Source organism: Nycticebus coucang, chromosome 5, assembly GCF_027406575.1.
Source record: "Nycticebus coucang isolate mNycCou1 chromosome 5, mNycCou1.pri, whole genome shotgun sequence".
Classification (NCBI taxonomy): domain Eukaryota; kingdom Metazoa; phylum Chordata; class Mammalia; order Primates; family Lorisidae; genus Nycticebus; species Nycticebus coucang.
The window spans coordinates 118,541,336-118,558,893 of record NC_069784.1 but is presented as its reverse complement, the minus strand read 5'-3'; the positions used below and the strand labels follow the sequence as shown (position 1 = coordinate 118,558,893).

Below are 17,558 nucleotides of genomic sequence, written 5' to 3'. Positions count from 1 at the left end.
TTGGCCGCGCTGACCTCTCTTGATCAGTGTTGCTTTCTCTCCCCTCAGAAAAATATTTAAATCCATTTGTACGCTGCTGTTTTCTTCATGGGATTGTCCCCATAAACTTGGACTGATACGGCCCTGATTTCACTTTCACCATTGCCAAGTTTAACAAGAATTTTACGAGGGTTTGTTTGTTGCTCTAATCCAAGCTCCGACATTCTTGCAACACACAGAAACATGCAACGATCATGACCACCACTCAGGAAGACACGGCCACATGACATGGACACAGCTGTGAGACAGCTGACATGCCACAGTTAGGAAACCTTACGGAGCCAGTGTACATGCACAGGGGCAAATCTGCAAACTTAATTGTTAGACCTCATATAATCTCCACCAGGGTACAGACTAAGAACATAGAAGCTGCTGGTCAAGAACATGTGTGTTGTGACTAGTATGTTCTTAGTATAGATCCTAAAATGATCTGTGCACATCTGATTCAATGTTTTTCTTCATAATTTCAAGAGATAAAGAACCATACTTTTGAGTTAGGATATGAGACTTCCTGGTAGCATGGACTCTATGCACTGTTCTGATATTTTGATATCAGAAATGGGATATGGAATGGGATGAGGAATATTTTTGATAATAGATTAATAAGTAATTTCAGAACTTTGTAATTACCACTATGTCTTTGATCACACTACAATATTAGAGAACAGAAGTTTCTGCATGTAATTCTTTATTTGATGATTTTAGTATATTTTCACCCATTCAACTATTAATTCCACCAGTTAGGGATACGCAGAATGTACCAGGCTTCATGCAAAGTAGTAGGGATTCACAGATGTATAAATAATACTCTGAATCAAGGAGCTTAGCATCTAATGCAGGAGATACATGTCAATAAAGTTTAACTTATATAAAGTGACAAGGTAAATACTAAGAGAAATGTTGCCAAGTTACTGCTGCTAGCAGGGCACTACTGCTTTTATACAGAAAGCATTAGAAACAAAGTATATAAACATTGCACAGTAGATAAATCCAAATGCCCTTCTTCCTTCTCCGAGCGTCTCCCATTCCACAATACAAACAACAGCCCAGGGGTCAAAAACATGAAACAATTCCCCAAGTACCATTAAAGCAGGTGACCAACAAGGTTCCCAGCACATTCGAGCCTCTCTGTGTCCTCACCCAGCCTCTTCTCTGTACAGGCATAGAGTGAATGAGCTTTGCTGGCTCTGGTTCTTGCCCTGAGGACACTAGTCCTGTAGAATTAGGGTCCCACCTTTATTACCTCATTTAACTTTAACTGCCTCCCTAAAGGTGGCATCTCCAAATTCAGTCACATTGGAGGTCACTATTGCAAATTCTGAATTTTAAAGGGGGCACAATTCAGTCTATAACACCTCCCACCTACGCAATCTCACATTTCTAACTCCTGGTCTCTGTGGGCTCTCTGCACGGCAACACTAAGTTACTTGGCTCCCCTGAAATTTCCCCCCCCCCCCACCCCCCGGGGTGTTGCTCATACTTTTCTCTCTGCTCACTTCTCCTTGCTTCTCTGCTTGGCAAACCTTCAGCTCAACCTCCTCGGTGAGGCCTTCTCTGACTTATCACATTAAACTTTTGAGGGTAAGTGCTCAATAAATAGTAATTCTGACCATATGAATCACTTAATATTTTACAAGATCTCCCAATATTGCTGAACTCTCAAGCTAGTTCTCCATGAAGTTACATTCACAGAATCCTGCTGTGCAATCATCTCTTTCCCCCACACTTGGTTTCTGAAGAGACAGGGACTCTCGTGACAGACTTACCAGGTAGAAATTTAATTCAGAAAATACTTAATAACATTGTTAATTTTATATCGAAGTCCACATCCCAGTCTGATTTAGTGAAGGTGAAGGCTATCTAATTAGAAACAACAGAAATGATATTTAAATAAAAAGGGAAAAATGGGGACATCCAAGAAAGCCAGGACTCTAATGATGCAGGACATCCTATCCAACAGACTATTAATCCATTATATAGACCATTATTTGTCCCAGACTTGATTTCAAGCCATAGTTCCATGTGTGTCCCAAATACTGAAGGTGCAATGACATTTTCAAGTTCATGCCCCGTGTTTACAGTCTAGTTATCACAGTTAGTTGGAACTTACAGGTCAGATAAGAGAAAAATCTAGTTACTACACCTCCCACTTATCCTAGAAACTGTCCAGTGATCTTGATAATGTGGAACTCACATTATCTCACTGTACTCACAGTAATGTGTCTGATAACTGATCACATGGATGATGTTTCTTACGGTCTGAAATAGGCAGTCTGAGCTTAGAAATAAATATTAGCTATGAAACTTAGGCTAATTTATTTATTACTTTGGGGCTCAGTTTCCTCATCTGTAAAACACTGGTGATTGAATCCATCTCTCAGGACCACTGGCAGGATTAAATGAATTAATATATGTTAAATACTCAGTAAGCACTCAAATGCTAGCTATTATATTCACTATTATTAAAGTATTGCTTACTTGGAGGTAGTCCTACTTATGTATAAGCCTGCAGTCACACGATTTCACACAGACATCAAAAATTACAATTAAGCAGGCAAGAGGATTTCCATCTGAAAGATGTCTTAAAAGTTCTGTGATCTCTTTGAAGAACAGAACTTTTCTGATGGAGGTTTGTTGGGCCAGATTAGAGGATCTGATTCTATTGCTTTGGTGTAGTTAAAAAATAGAGGTGGTTAAAGAGAGGAAGCCATGCAGATAACCAAAACCCTGCAACTCCACTCTGTTCTTTCAGAGTTGAAAATATTTGTGAGAATGCTACTAGAGTGTAAGCTTCTTTAGAATAAAACGGTATAGCTTTTTTGTTGTTGTCCGGAGACAGGGTCTCTATCACGTGGGTTGGAGTACAGTGGTGTGACCTCTGCTCAGGGCAACTTCCAACTCTGTGGCTCAAGTTATCCTCTTGGCTCTACCTCTCACGTAGCTATGACAGCTGCATGCCACCACGCTCAGCTAATATTTAAAGTTTTGTTGAGATGGGATCTTTCTGTGTTGGCCAGGCTGGTCTCAAACACTAGGTCTTAAGTGATCCTCTCATCTCAGCCTCCAGAAGTACTGAAATTACAGGCCTGAGCCATTGCACCCAGCCAAGCATACAAATGCTTACACAGAAACCTCAAATTTTTAGAAGTACAAGTTGTACGTAAATTCATTCTATGAACATCCAAGGAAATTACTTTTCGAGACCCATAACCAGAGCCTTTTTCTTGGTGTTAATTTGACGCCTGTAAAGTTCCTTGGCTGTGCTATCCATGGGAACTTTTCTTGGCTTGTAGCTGCAGTTCAGCAGTAATTTGGTGAGATATCTTGGCAATCATTATAAACAGAACTCTATCTTATTCCCCCCCCCCCCCCCCGCCGTCACACTGACAAAACACTGAGTTGGGATGGTCAAAGGAACATGGGAACATTGTACTTGAACCAAAATGCCTGGAGAACTGGCAACTTTCCCCTGCAATAAATGACTATTCATTCCTTCCCTTTAGGCGTTCAGGCTAAAGACTTGGGAGTCAACCCTAACTCTTCCTACGTTCAAACCTCATATCTGGTTTACAGAAATACTAGGGCTCTACTTAAAAGAAGAGCCAGAAACCAATTACATCTTATTATCTCTGAGGTTACCCCTGCTCTAAGTCATCATAACACCTCACCTTTATTAATGGAACGGTATTTTATTGCATTAACTGCCATGTAAGTATTTAACTCAGGCTAGTTTTGAGCCCAGGGCCTTGTGAGGCATGTAAAATTCATGTCGCTACCTTGGGAACTGTGTAATAAAACAGTGGCCCCAAGGAAAAAGGCTTGCTTTTTCTAGCATGGCAGTCAGTGTGCTAACTGGTTTCTTAGCTTCTAACCTTACCCTCCCTGTGGTCTAGTCTCAGAGAGTCCTTGACAGAATCCATTTAAAAGGTAAGTCATATCAGGCTACTCTTCCACCCAAAACCTGTCTGTATTTACATCTAATATTTTCTATTAAGGTTGTCTGTTTCCTCCCTGTTCGAATGTAAACACTGAGGCACGGATCTTCTTCTTGTTTTCTGCCATTTCCTCTTGCAAAGAACAGTACTAGGCACAACAGTTGTCCAATAAATACACGTTAAATGAATAGATGAAAACTGCTTGTCCTAGAGTTACATCAGAACATGTCTCCTAATTTTATCATCAAATTTTATATGAAAAAATACAAATACAAAGTTAAAAAACATTACATAGTTTAGTCACCTCATGCAAGAAAGCATTTTTAAGCACTGGGCCACAGAGACAATGGAGATTTCCTGATATCTGGGAAATAAATTATTAACAATTTACACTATTATTACAGCATTAATATCAACAGTGAACATTTATGGAATGCTACCTCGTGCTAAGCACTCCATGTCCTGTATCTCATTTAGTTCTCTAACAATCTCTGAGGTGGCTAATGGTGTCAGGCTATACAGGGAAGAGCTGTTACACCACACAGCCCACTGTCAGTGGACTCCACAGCTTCCATAGTGTCTCCTTCCCCTTATGTACTCTCCCAGTTGGGAGCCAACAGGCAGGGTGGGAAATAGGTAATGAGTTTGCTATTTACTGTCTAGACATTAAGGCTTGGATTAAACTGTGCTGATCTATACTTACCTCTTGTAACATTAAAGCTCATCCTAGCCAGTTTCCTAAAAATGTTCTAGACAGCCACTGTTTCTACGTGCAAATTGTGAACCCTACAAATGTTCACGTATCTTGTAAAAGATATGAAAATGTTTTTACGAGGGTTGTTTTTTGTGATAATTTAGAACAGTTCATTCAGCCTGAATATTCATTCTACCAAACCCTGTACAATAGCATTACATTTATACAGAGAAAAATTTATACTTATGAGTTAGTGATTCAGTTTTTACCGAAGACTAGGTGTCAGTAAACTTATTCTTCAAGGGCTAGCTAGTAAATAGTTTAGACTTGCAAGTCATATTATTCAATAGTTGTAGAAAGCAGCCATAGACAAAACATAAATGAATGGGTAAGGTTTTGTTCCTATAAACTTTATTTTCACAATAGGTGGCCAGGTGTGGGCCATGGCTTGCTGACTCTGTAGTTAGATGATTTTAATCTTAGTGGCCTGAATGAAATGGACCAGGTAAATTAATTAAATTACAAGTAAACTATCAAATTTACCTTATAAAAAACCCCTCTTTGACTATACAGAAACATCCATATTCTTGTAGCTAAAAATAATGACTTAAAAAAAAAATGACAGTTTAGCATGCAAATTAAGACAGACATTTGGCTCTGTATTAAGCTGAACTAGTAAAAAGAACCTTTGTAATTTATTTTGCACACAGCACAAATGCAGGCGACATAGTAAGTACTTTATTCCCCACAGAAATGAAAAACATAAAATCTCAAGTCTTATAATCTTCTGCATCATTCACAGCTATGCACGCTGTGGAATCTATTCCAAAGGAGTCAGGAAAACCTTAACTTAAAGCACCAAGTTTCTAGGCATTACTATAAGTATCTTCACATTCTCTAATACATGCAGTCAAACTGCCTACGAAGCAAATACCAATTCACCTTAAACTTGAATGGATAAGAGAAAGCAGTTGGGGAACCAACAATTTTAAGTCTCAAAGTGATCCTACTTCTTTACCTTATTGTATTTTCTTCCATAAAATCTTAAACTTTTAATGTAGTTATATTCAATATGAAATACACTGAATTTTGAACATGCCTTAGTTTAGGAGGTTTCTGTATGTTTTATGTCTTGAAAAAACAAAAACATATCTCTAATCTAGAATATTCTGGCAATCTTTATTAGAAGTTAAATTTAGAATTTTAAAGCAAAGTAGTATGGTCTGTTCATCCAAACACTACAGATTAAAAAAAATATGTAAATTAAGATACAAAGCTTATTTCCAATGTACATTTTATAGAGGTATGTTTTCATTTTTTGAAGTAGGGTTCAATGGGCACTTTAAAGGTCTTGCTACCATCAGCTCTATATACCCAGAGATGATAGGATCCACCAATGCACGGTACAAACTGGTTGAGGCTGATGATGAATGCTTCAATAGGAATCTGATATTTACAGGCTGCACTGTCATTTTCAGTAGCACTGAAGTCTTCTTAAAACTCATCCTGATAGGCAAAGGGACCATTAGTTTCTTACGCCAAAAATACATGGAACTTCTTGTACAAAGGCTTCATTCTCTGCCTGTTGTCAGTAACTTGAGGGCCTTTTGCAGATTCTGTACAGCAGTGCTTACATCCTCATACTGCAAAGCACTGCCGGCATATTTGCAGTATTTCTGAGCTCTAGCAAAGTCCTCCGGGGTTAGACGGATATCCCCTAGAAGAAAAATAATTAAGATATTTATAAAAACATAAAACATATTTTGTTAGGTGAGTTACGTAAATATTGTTATAACTAAAGAAGATATTTAAGGTTATGTAAAAACACAAAGGTATTTTTCATTCTCATATAAACTTTGATAAATTTTCTTTATTCTTTTCAATTTTTTCATTACTAATATAAACCATAGGTATGTCAATATATAATAACTTATACAAATAATAATTCCTTCAAGAAGCAATAAATTAGGAATTTTTATATTTTAGCAAATTAATTGCAAAAAACTTAAAAGAGTTTATGTGAAACAGGGAGACAGTAGCTTTGGTGTTTTTGTTAGAATCAGTGAGACTCTCTCTTCATGGAATAATACACACAGACTAAATCATTCAACCCTCATTTGAGCTGGAATATAAATATATCTCCCAATAAAAAATTACGCAAATAACAAGTGTTACATAAAACAGTTACATGTCACTTAATTTTTTTTTAGCACAAAAATGTTTGTGCCATCCATGTAAAAAATTCTTAAGCTTTACCAAAATTTTGTATGAATAAATACCCAATTAAACATGTAAACAACCATTACAAATTATTTCTCCAAAATTTATTCCCACCAAGTTTTCTAGTCATATACATAATTAATACGTAAAAAAGCACACTAAAAACATTTCATTTAATCTAAGATATGAATATCTTTAAATATATATTTTTAAAGACAAAATTAAAAACTGGCATTATATCTTGTCTTTTGAAATAATCATCATTTTCTACAGCAATTTTTATGAGGATTCGAAGGTATACTGATAAGAGGCAGGGGTACAAAGTACAATGAGCAGATGATATATTTCAATTTTATTTATCAATAGAATGACTTTGTTTAGTTGCTTTGAATTTTGCCATATATCTTTGTGTAAACATAAAATCAAAACTTTGACATTACCTAGGTAAAGACTTCAAAATAGGTAGCAACTCCAGGTAGGGTGATACTAAATTCTGATCCAAATTATTATTTTCTAAAATTTTCAGAAGGAATACTAAAGCAATGTATTCTAAAGTTTCTAGCTTAGTGCTCAATAACATTAATGAATGAATATGAAAAGGCAGCTTGTACTTTATCTTCAATACTTTTAAGTCTTCAAATATCTGTTGAGTTAGTATTATTTAAGGTTACATAAAATTTGGTCCTTACTATTGTGAATCAGAGATCACATATTGCAATCTTAACAGATACTAGTTTAATTTCCTTAAATTTTGGTCTTGCTTCAAAAGCAAGCAGTATTAATAAACTAGTAGTTATAATTAGGTATTAAAAAAAACCTGAACAGTTTCTCCACAATTCTACTTTGACTATTTTAGTGACTTGCCATTTGCTAGCCATTAAACCTAAAAACAACTACCTTACAGTTTTACTGACGATTCTGTCAGGCATACTACTTCATATTTTTTCCTTGAAAAATACCTACCAGATTCTTTAATGGTTTTTCAAAATATATTTAGAGGCTCTAGTATCCTAGGTACACATACTATCCAGTAAGACACCTTTGAAAACTAAGTTTACCCTAAAGTACTGCTTATTTTGTGTGTTAATATTTTATCTGCCCATCTTTTAATTGCCTATCTGCAATCTTTTAAATACACAAGGCATCTGTCCAGAATTTACTGGACTTTCTGGAAGAAAGCCATAATGCTCAGACTTATCTTATTTTTACAGCATTAGCTTTAGCACTGTTTGGTTGAAATATCACTTATCTATTAATATGATAAAATGTGTAATATGGCAAGAACTTTGTTACTATTTTAGTTTTTATCAATTAAGCTTATCTACAATGATAAAACTATTTTAAAATATAAACACTATTTTTTCATGAAATAACAATTTCAGTATTTATAAAATTGTTTATAAAAATTTTGTGAATGAAAATATTTTGATGGGAAAATAATTAGAATTAGATATATAACATATAAAGTTATAGTCATCTATAACAAACTATGTAACTAAATAAATATGTAACTATGTAACTAAAATATGACTAAATAACAATTTTCAGGTTTCAATTCAAAATGTAATTTATGCACGTAAAGAGATGTTAGATTTTATTTTGAACAATTAAAAACTATATGCTTAAACAGCCATGTCAAAAAGTTACTTTTGCTATTTTGTAACATATTAGGCTCTTATTTAGTTTAAAAATACAGTAGTTTATAAATCATTAATAAAACATGATTTAAAAATTTAAATTTAACAAAAATAAAATCTGTCATCTAATATATTTCTTTAAAATTAGCACTTAGGCTGGGTGTGGTGGCACTCCTGTAATCCTAGCACTTTAGCGGTGGATTGCCTGAGCTCATGGGTTTGAGACCAGCCTAAGCCAGAGTGAGACCTCGTCTCTAAAAATAGCCAGGCATTGTGGTAGACGCCTGCAGTCCCAGCTATTGGGACTAAAAAAATAAAAATAAATAAAATAAAATTAAATAGCACTTAAAAACTCAATAGAGAAAATCCAAAAAACATAAGGAAAAAACTTTTCAGGAAAAGAACTGTTAAATATCAGTTTATTTGATTTTATACTAAAAATGGTACATGTAATCTTAATTAAATTAATTAATTAATTAATTTTTTTGAGACATAGTGTCATTTGGTTGCCACTGGTAGAGTGCCCTGGCGCCTGGCTCACTTCAAACACTTGGGTTTAAGCAATTCTCTTGCCTCAACCTCCCAAGTAGCTGGGACTACAGGCACCTGCCACAATACCTGGCTATTTTTAGAGATGGGGTCTCCCTCTAGCTCAGGCTGGTCTTCAAACCTGTAAGCCCAGGCAATCTGCCCACTTGGCCTCCCAAAGTGCTGGGATTACATGTATGAGCTGCCGTGCCCAGCCGAATAATCTTAATGCACCAAGATAAAAGCTGTTTTTTTCTATTATTAAAATTTACTAGAAGCCATAAGGAGAACCAGAAGAAGCACATTAGGAGCATGAAAGGTGTTTAAAGGATTTGAGAGCTTGTCTAATACATCCTTCTTCTGAATGCTGTGGTTTTGTAAGTTCCAGATGGGCTGTGGATACAACCATCTTTCCAAGAGGGGTTCTCCCTTCAGAGGTCACGAAAAAAACAGGCAAAAGAGAGCTATAGCTATCACCCAAATTCTCTACCATAGTGGCAAAGAGAGCCCAGGGCAGCACTGGATCAAAGAAAAATCACTGCATGCTCACTTGACATAAGCATCCATTTCCAAGGTTAATTTAACTGATGTCATGACAGAGGACAGAACATTTAATGTAGACTATTTCCAAAATTGGTCCCTCTTTCCAACTACACAGTGAAGGAAATTTACATATTGAGAGCTCTGAATAATCTCATTTGGGTGTTATCTATTATCTCCTGACTGGAATAGAGTAACAGAACCATCCAACCTGCAGTTAATCTCGGAGGAAATATACAACACAGTACTGAACCCTTGTATAAAGGTGTTGCCACAGTATGTCCCTTAACAACCGCAACAATAGTAGTAATGAATACAGGCACAATTGCACTATGTTAGGCACTGCCCTAAACACTTCTCAGGTGCTTCTCCATTTAATACTAAAACACTTTATGACGTAAGCTGTTACTCACACCCTCTTACTATTTAGAGCAGTGGTTCTCAACCTTCCTAATGCTGCGACCCTTTAATACAGTTCCTCATGTTGTGGTGACCCCCAACCATAAAATTATTTTCGTTGCTACTTCATAACTGTAATTTTGCTACTGTTAGGAATCGTAATGTAAATATCTGATACGCAGGAGATGCCAAAGGGGTCGCGACCCACAGGTTGAGAACTGCTGATTTAGAGGAACACAATTTACGGTAAAAGAGTAAACTGTGCTTCAAGTACCTACCTCTCCAATTCCATTGTCCTCTTCAGAGTCAGCCACAAATTCAGTACAAACTATTTAATATACATTAATATTAACACATATATTAATATATACCATATAATATGTATATTAAAAGGTGGTAAGTACCAAGCACTGGAAAGAAATTTGTAGCAGAAAAGGGGTTCAGGAAGTACTAGAGATGGTGGTGATGATAACGATACTAGTTATAACAAACTTATTTTTGTTCAAAAACATTATTTTTTTTTAAGTACTTTTAAGTTCACTGCAACATCTAGAGAAAAGTATAGAGATTTCTCTTATCTATCCCCCTCCGCACACGCTTTGCCTCCTTCATTATGAACATCACCCACCAGAGTGGCCTGTTTGTTACAAGTGATGAACCTGTACTGAGGTATCATTATAACCCAAGGCCTATGTTCAGGTTAACCCTGGGTGTTGTGCATTCAATGATTTTTGACAAATTTACAATGGCATGTTTCCATCACTTAGTGTCACAGAGGAGAGACTCAATGCCCTAAAAGCGCAGGATGCACTGACTATCCCTCCTCTCCCTCACTCTTGTCAACTACTGATCTTTTTTTTTTTTTGACTTTAGACACATATAAAAACTTTTTATTAGATATGAGAAAGTGGGGCAAATTTGTATTCTTTTTTCATCTTTAAACTACTGATCTTTTGATTCCATAGTTTTGCCTTTCGCAGAATGTCACGGAGTTGGAATTGTCCCACTACGCAGTCGTTCTGGCTTGGCTGCTTTCAGTTAGTAACATGCATTTAAGTTCCCTCTGTGTCTCTTCCTGGCTGGATAGCTCATTTCCTTTTAGCACTGAGTAACATCCCAGTGTTTGTATGTAATGCAGTTTATCTATTCATTCACCTATTGAAGGACATCTTTCTCGCTTCCAAGTTCTGGTAATTATAAGTAAAGCGGTAGAGTCCCCCCTGCCCCCCCCCCCCTTTTTTTTTCTTTTGTAGACATAGGTTTTTAACTTCTTTGGATAAATACCAAGGAGGACAGCTGCTGGATTATTGGGTAAGAGTATGCTTAGTTTTGTGAAAAACTGCCAGACTGTCTTCCAAAGTAGCTGTACCAGTCATAAATGAGAATTCTCATTGTTCCATATTCTCACCAGGATTTGGTGTTGTCAGTGTTCTGTATTTTAACCATTCTAATAGCTGTGTAGTGGTATCTTATTGTTGTAATAATACGCATTTTCCTAATAAAATCTAACATCTTTTCATATGCTTACTTGTCATCTGTATATTTTCTTGGTGAAGTGTGTTTAAAGGTCTGTGGCTCATTTTTATTTAGGGTCCTTTGTGTTCTTATTGTTGACTTTAGGAGTTCTTTGTATATTTTGGAAAATAGTCCTTTATCAGATAAATCTTTTGAAATGTTTCTCTCAATTTCTGTGTTTTCATTCTCTTGACAGTATCTTTCTGCAGAATAGAAACTTTTCATTTTAATAAAATTCAGCTTATGAATTTTTTCTTTTATGGATCATGCCTTTGGTATTGCATCAAAAAAGTCATTGCCAAAACCAAGATTATCTAAAATTTTCTTCTATGCTATCTTTTAGAAGTTTTATAGTTTTGCATTTTAAATTTAGGTATGTGATTCATTTTGAGTTAAACTCAGGATGTAATACCTGTGTCTAGATTCACTTTTTTTTTTTTTTGTATGTGGTTGTCCATTATCTTTCCTCCACAGTATTGCTTTTGCTCCTTTATCAAAGATTATTTGGCTACATTTATATAGGTGTATTTCTGGACTCTCTATTCTGTTCCACTGATATAATTGTCTATTCTTCTGCCAGTACCACACTATTTTGACTACTGTAGTTTTATAGTATGTTTTAAAGTCAGATAGTGTTAGTGCTTCAGCTTTGTTTTTTCTTTCAATATTGTGTTAACTACTCTGGGTCTTCTGCCACTCTATATAAACTTTAGAATCAGTTTGTTGGTATGTACCAAATACCTTGCAGGGATTTTGGCTGGAATTACCTGAATCTAAAGATCAAGTTGAGAAGAACTAACATCTGGACAACACTGAGTCTTCCTATCCACAAACATGGAATCTCTCTCCATTTAGTTTTCCTTAGATTTATTTCATCTGAGTTTTGCAGTTTTCCTAATATACATATACTGTTAGACTTAAGCCTAAATATTTCATTTTGGCAGGGTGCTAATGTAAATGGTATTTTGCTTTGTATTACTGTGTTTGTAATTTCCACTTGTTCTGTGCCAGTATACAGAAAAGCAATTGACTTTTGCATTTTAACCTTGTATCCTGCAATGCTGTTATAACTATTTATTAGTTTTAAGATTTCAGATTTTCTACATAAATGATCAAATTATCTATGAACAAAGACAGTTTTATTTCTTCTTTTCCAATCTGTGTATCTTTTCTTTCTGTTTCTTTACTTATTGCACTAGCTAGGACTTCCAGTACAATATAAAAAGAAATGCATATTATGGTGGCTGCATATGGTGGTATGTGCCTGTAATCCCAGCTACTCGGGAGGCTGAGGTTGGAGGATTGCTTGAGTGATTCTTTTAATGCCCCTGGCATCTGTAATAATGTTCCCTCATTTATGATATTAGTGATTTGTGTACTCCGTCCTTTTGCCTTAAAGCAGTGGTTCTCAATCTTCCTAATGCCACGGCCCTTTAATCAGTTCCTGTGGGTTACAACCCACAGGCTGAGAACCACTGTCTTTAAAGCTTATCAATTTTATCAATCTTTTCAAATAATCAGAGTTTTGTTTTATTCATATTCTCTACTGAGTTCCTGTTTTTAGTTTCATTAATTTGTAATCTTACTTTTAAAGTTTCTTCTGTTTAATTTTGTTCTTTTTTCAGTTTCTGGAGGTAGAAGCTTAGCTGATTGTTAGATCTCCTCTAACACGTGCATTCCCTCTAAGTACTGTTTTTGCTACATCCTAAAAATTTTGCTTAAGTTGTATTTTCATTTAATTCAAAACGTTTTAAACTTTCTCACTAACCCATGTGTTACTTAGATGTGTGCTGTTTAATCTCTAAGAATCTGGGGATTTTTCCACTATCTTTCTGTTACTGGTTTCTTTAGTTCCACCCGCAGACATTGCCTGACTTCCATTCTCTCACATTTGTGAAAGGACGTCTTATGACCTACAATGTGATCTATCTGAAATCACATTTTTTAGTTCGTGTAATATCCAGTTTTTCTTAAGTATTTACACATTTGTACCCATAGGAAAATACAGTTTTGTTTTAAATGCTTTCTTTTTTTCCCCCCTAAACAGAGTCATGCTGTATGTATTGTTCTGCAACTTGCTCTTTTGTATCTAAATGATCTTTTCACATGAGGCTATCGTATTCAAAATGTGCAGTTTTCCACAGTTAAAATGAACCATAATTAATATAACCACTTGCCTATGAATGGGCATTTAAGATCACTTTCTATGATTACTACAAACAATGCTGAAGTTTCTGTGTAAATATACTGTGCCCATGTCTAAGTGTTTAAGATAGAATCCTAAAAGTGAAAGAGCTAGGTCAAAAGCATAAGCACTTACACGAAACCAAATTCACTTTAATTTTCAATTTCCCTAATTACTAGTAAGGATGGGCAGCTTTTATATATTCATTGCACATTTGTATTACCTGTTGATTTTCTTGCCTATTTTTTCCTACTGATTTGAGTTTTACTTACTCATTTGTAGGCACTCTTTTTATATGCTACGGACATTGTTTCTTTACTTAAGTATCTGTCATGGTTTGGATATGTGACCCCCTTCCATCCTTATGTAGAAATTTGATTCCCAGTGTTGGAGGTGGTGCTTAATGGAAGGTGTTTGGATCATGGGGGCAGAACTTCATGAATGAATGCCTGCAGGGATGTGTGTGTGTGCTGGTGAGTGAATGAGTTCTTGCTTTATTAGCTTTAGCAAAAGTTGGTTAAAAAGAGCTTGGCACTTCTTCCCCTTTCTTGCCACGTGCTCACTGTACTTTCCCATCTGCTCTCACTTGCTTCCCATCATGAGTAGAAGCAGTCTGAGGCCCTCATCAGAGGCAGGTGATGGGACAGCTTATAGAACTGTGAGCTGAACCTCGAAATCTCTTTTCTTTATAAAATACCCAGCCTCAGATATTCCTTTATAGAAACAAACATACAAAAACCACACTAAGACAGAATCAAATATTTCCAATTTATTATAATGAGGAGGATCTTTTGTTGTATGGAATTTACTACTTTTAATTTGTCAAATCTGTTACGATAAAACCAAATGAGACACAAGATAGTGAGATAGGTATCTAAAGTAATTTTTTCCCCTGACAGCTAATTGTTGTAATGTCACTTGTCACAATGAACCAAATGGCACCTTCATCATTAATTCCCATACTGTGTGGCCTGATAGATTCTCTATTCTGTTTCATCAATTTATTTGTCTATTCTTTTTCAGATATTTTCATATTAAATTGTAGATAAAGCGATAAAGCTTTTAAAGGTGGATTGAACTATAGAGAGGAATGTGGAAATCAAATTTAACAGAAGAAAATAGAATACAGCTCGGCAGGTTACCTATCTATCAACAGATTAATCATTTTCCATGATTCCTTACTTTCCTTACTTTAACACTACCTGCTCTCCATGAAACACAAAAATACCTGTAAAACTAAAAGTTTTAGGATTCAAAGGTCATCTCAGCTCTTAATTTTAGGCCTTATAACTCATCTGCTTTTGCTTAGACTGGAAAAAGTGGAATAAATTTAAAGTAACTCAGACACTCAACTATAAGTAAACAACATACTACATTTAAATATATACTAAACAACACAGTTCCCAGAGCTCGAAGACGGGACTCCTTATCAGAAGAGTGAGCGCACTGCACTCCAACACAGCACATTCTTCTAAGCTCTTCATTCCCTTAACTTTTTTTAGACTTTGAACCAACTGAAGATAAATCTCTCACCACCAGACCAGAAGTCAACTGAGTACAGAATTAAAGAAACGAAATTTACACAATTCATATTATGTTCAAAGTGGTATTACCCAATCCCCATGCAAGGGACCATGTTGGGCATTTTATTATTTTCAGAGTGATACGAGCATATGATTTAAAAATTAGGGCAGAAGTGTATATCATAGGTAAAGTCACCTGCCCTGTCCCTCCCCAACACATTCCCAATTATTTCTGCTTTTTGTTGTTTTTTAGGTTACTTCCCTAACCCTAACTCATAAGCTTATTCCACTGTTTCTTATCAATTTTTAGATACTGTTTATTGACATGATACTATGAAAAATAAGAGTTTAGCTCACCCACACTATTTTTTCCTTCTCTCTTGGCCTATCTCCTCCCATTTTTATTAGTTCATTTAATTTCTCTAGGTACTTACTTTCATATTCTATTTTTCATTTTATTAACTTTAGAAAAAAATCACCAGCATTCTACTTCTGGACACTTCTAATTGACAACTTTCATCCATACATTTCACCTCTCAAATTTCAGAAACATATTTCTACCTTCACTTGTCAGTGTTAATATTTATATTCTGTCCTGAATGAAGTATTCTGGGTTTTGTGATAAACCTTTTGCCATCTGAAGGAGAATATTCTTTGTATCTAAGTCAAATGAAATTATTTTCTTTTTATTTCATAATTCTATTAAAATCATGTCATATTTTTATTTGTCTTCAAATTGTAATTTCTGGTATAATTTTTAATGTTTTCTTCATCTTTTAGTTTTTGGTTTTCTTTTCCTGGTTGGAAGAAGGATTCTGTGGCTTCTTATCTGTCTTTTATATTCTACAGCTTCTTCTTCTATATTACGTGGACTCTATCGTTTTTCTTAAAGGAGGGGAGTTCTCTGATTTCCTGTTCGAATTTCAGAGCATTTTTCCCCCAAGCTTTTGGAAAGGTATTGCACAATTTTCTCTCTTCAGACTATTTTAGGTTAATTACCCCATTTCTTACACCTTATACTTCTCTTTCTCTTGATTATTACCTTTATCTTAATGGAATATATCCTAAAGTAAGTTCCTTAAAAAAAAAAAAAGAATGTGCTAAGTAAAGTTTCACAGTTTGTACATATTTAAAAGTACTTATTTTGTCCCCACACTTGACTGATAGTTTGGTTAGGTAAAGAACTCTAGGGTTTTGATTCTAGCTATAGACTAAGGATTAATGATTCTTTTTCTTGAAACTACATTAAAATGATAAGGCAATATTAAAGGAAATAAATCCATAAAATTAAAAAAAAAGAGAGTAAAAAATTAAAAAAAAGAGAGTAAAAAATTAAAAAGGGAGAACTGCGAAGAGATTTAAAGTACATATCCAGAAAATTATGGAACAAACTGTCTAGACAGTGTGAGGACTGACAAGGTAGGTATGGTCTCTAACCCACCACTTCCCCAAAAGGATCTCCTTATTCCACGGCTGACAGGTAGGCAGGGAGGCTATGGCCAGCTAGTTCCTACTTATATAAAAAGAACAGAAAAATTAAGTGGGAAAATACACCTGCACACATAATATAAGAGGAAATTCAACAATAGTTACCAAAAATAATTAGTCAAGATTTTCACTGTAAATATAAAAGGACTAAATCTCACTAGACATAAGAAAAAAAAAAAAAAACTGTAAACGAGGAAGACCAATATAAATACAACCTTGACTTTGGGTAAAAGAGAGAAGTCAGGAAAAGTAGTAAAGATTGTAATTAGCAAATCAATCACCTATGAAAGCAACCAACCAACAAACCAACCAACCAAAATAATTAACCTCAGAGATTTTTATTTTCAATAATGGTGAGTTCCTTTCTTTTTAGATAATCTAATAACTTAATAAAGATAAGGAAGATCACAGTCACACACACAGTGATCTTGAATAACTATAATCCAGCATCAACTTCCATGATAGCTTTGGCTATGTTTGTGCCTCTATATTCAGAATACAAAAACAAAACCAAACAAAAAAACTGTAACAAAGGGAACACGTTGGATTTCAGTATTATTAATAATATTAAACAATCCTGGTTCATTTGAGAATCCAGTGAACATAGTATTCAAGAAAATATATTTCTAATTACCTAAAAACTCAAGTTTAAATGAGAACATTTAAATATATAGCTATCCTAAGGTAAAATTACAAAATAACACCCCAAACAGGAGATATAATAATAAAATATCTTATAAAATAGTTAGCTGACTTACCCTGGGAAATTGTACTGAAAAGTGTGGGATCAATAGCAGGAAGACTCTGTGGAGTAGGCTGGATAGCACTGCTCGCTACACCTGCAAATCAGAAAAG

At 35.1% G+C, this 17,558-nt stretch overlaps 1 protein-coding gene across 1 annotated transcript in view; it reads right to left on the bottom strand.

Moving 5' to 3' along the window:
* Nucleotides 1-710: 710 nt before the first annotated feature.
* VTA1 (vesicle trafficking 1) overlaps nt 711-17,558 on the bottom strand; it is a 66,859-nt gene continuing 50,011 nt past the window's right edge. The window contains exons 7-8 of the mRNA XM_053591349.1: nt 17,462-17,542; nt 711-6,385 (exon numbers count right to left, since the gene is read on the bottom strand). Of these exons, the coding sequence (XP_053447324.1) occupies nt 6,240-6,385; nt 17,462-17,542 (227 nt within the window). The 3' untranslated portion in view covers nt 711-6,239. The remainder of the gene's footprint in view (nt 6,386-17,461; nt 17,543-17,558) is intronic.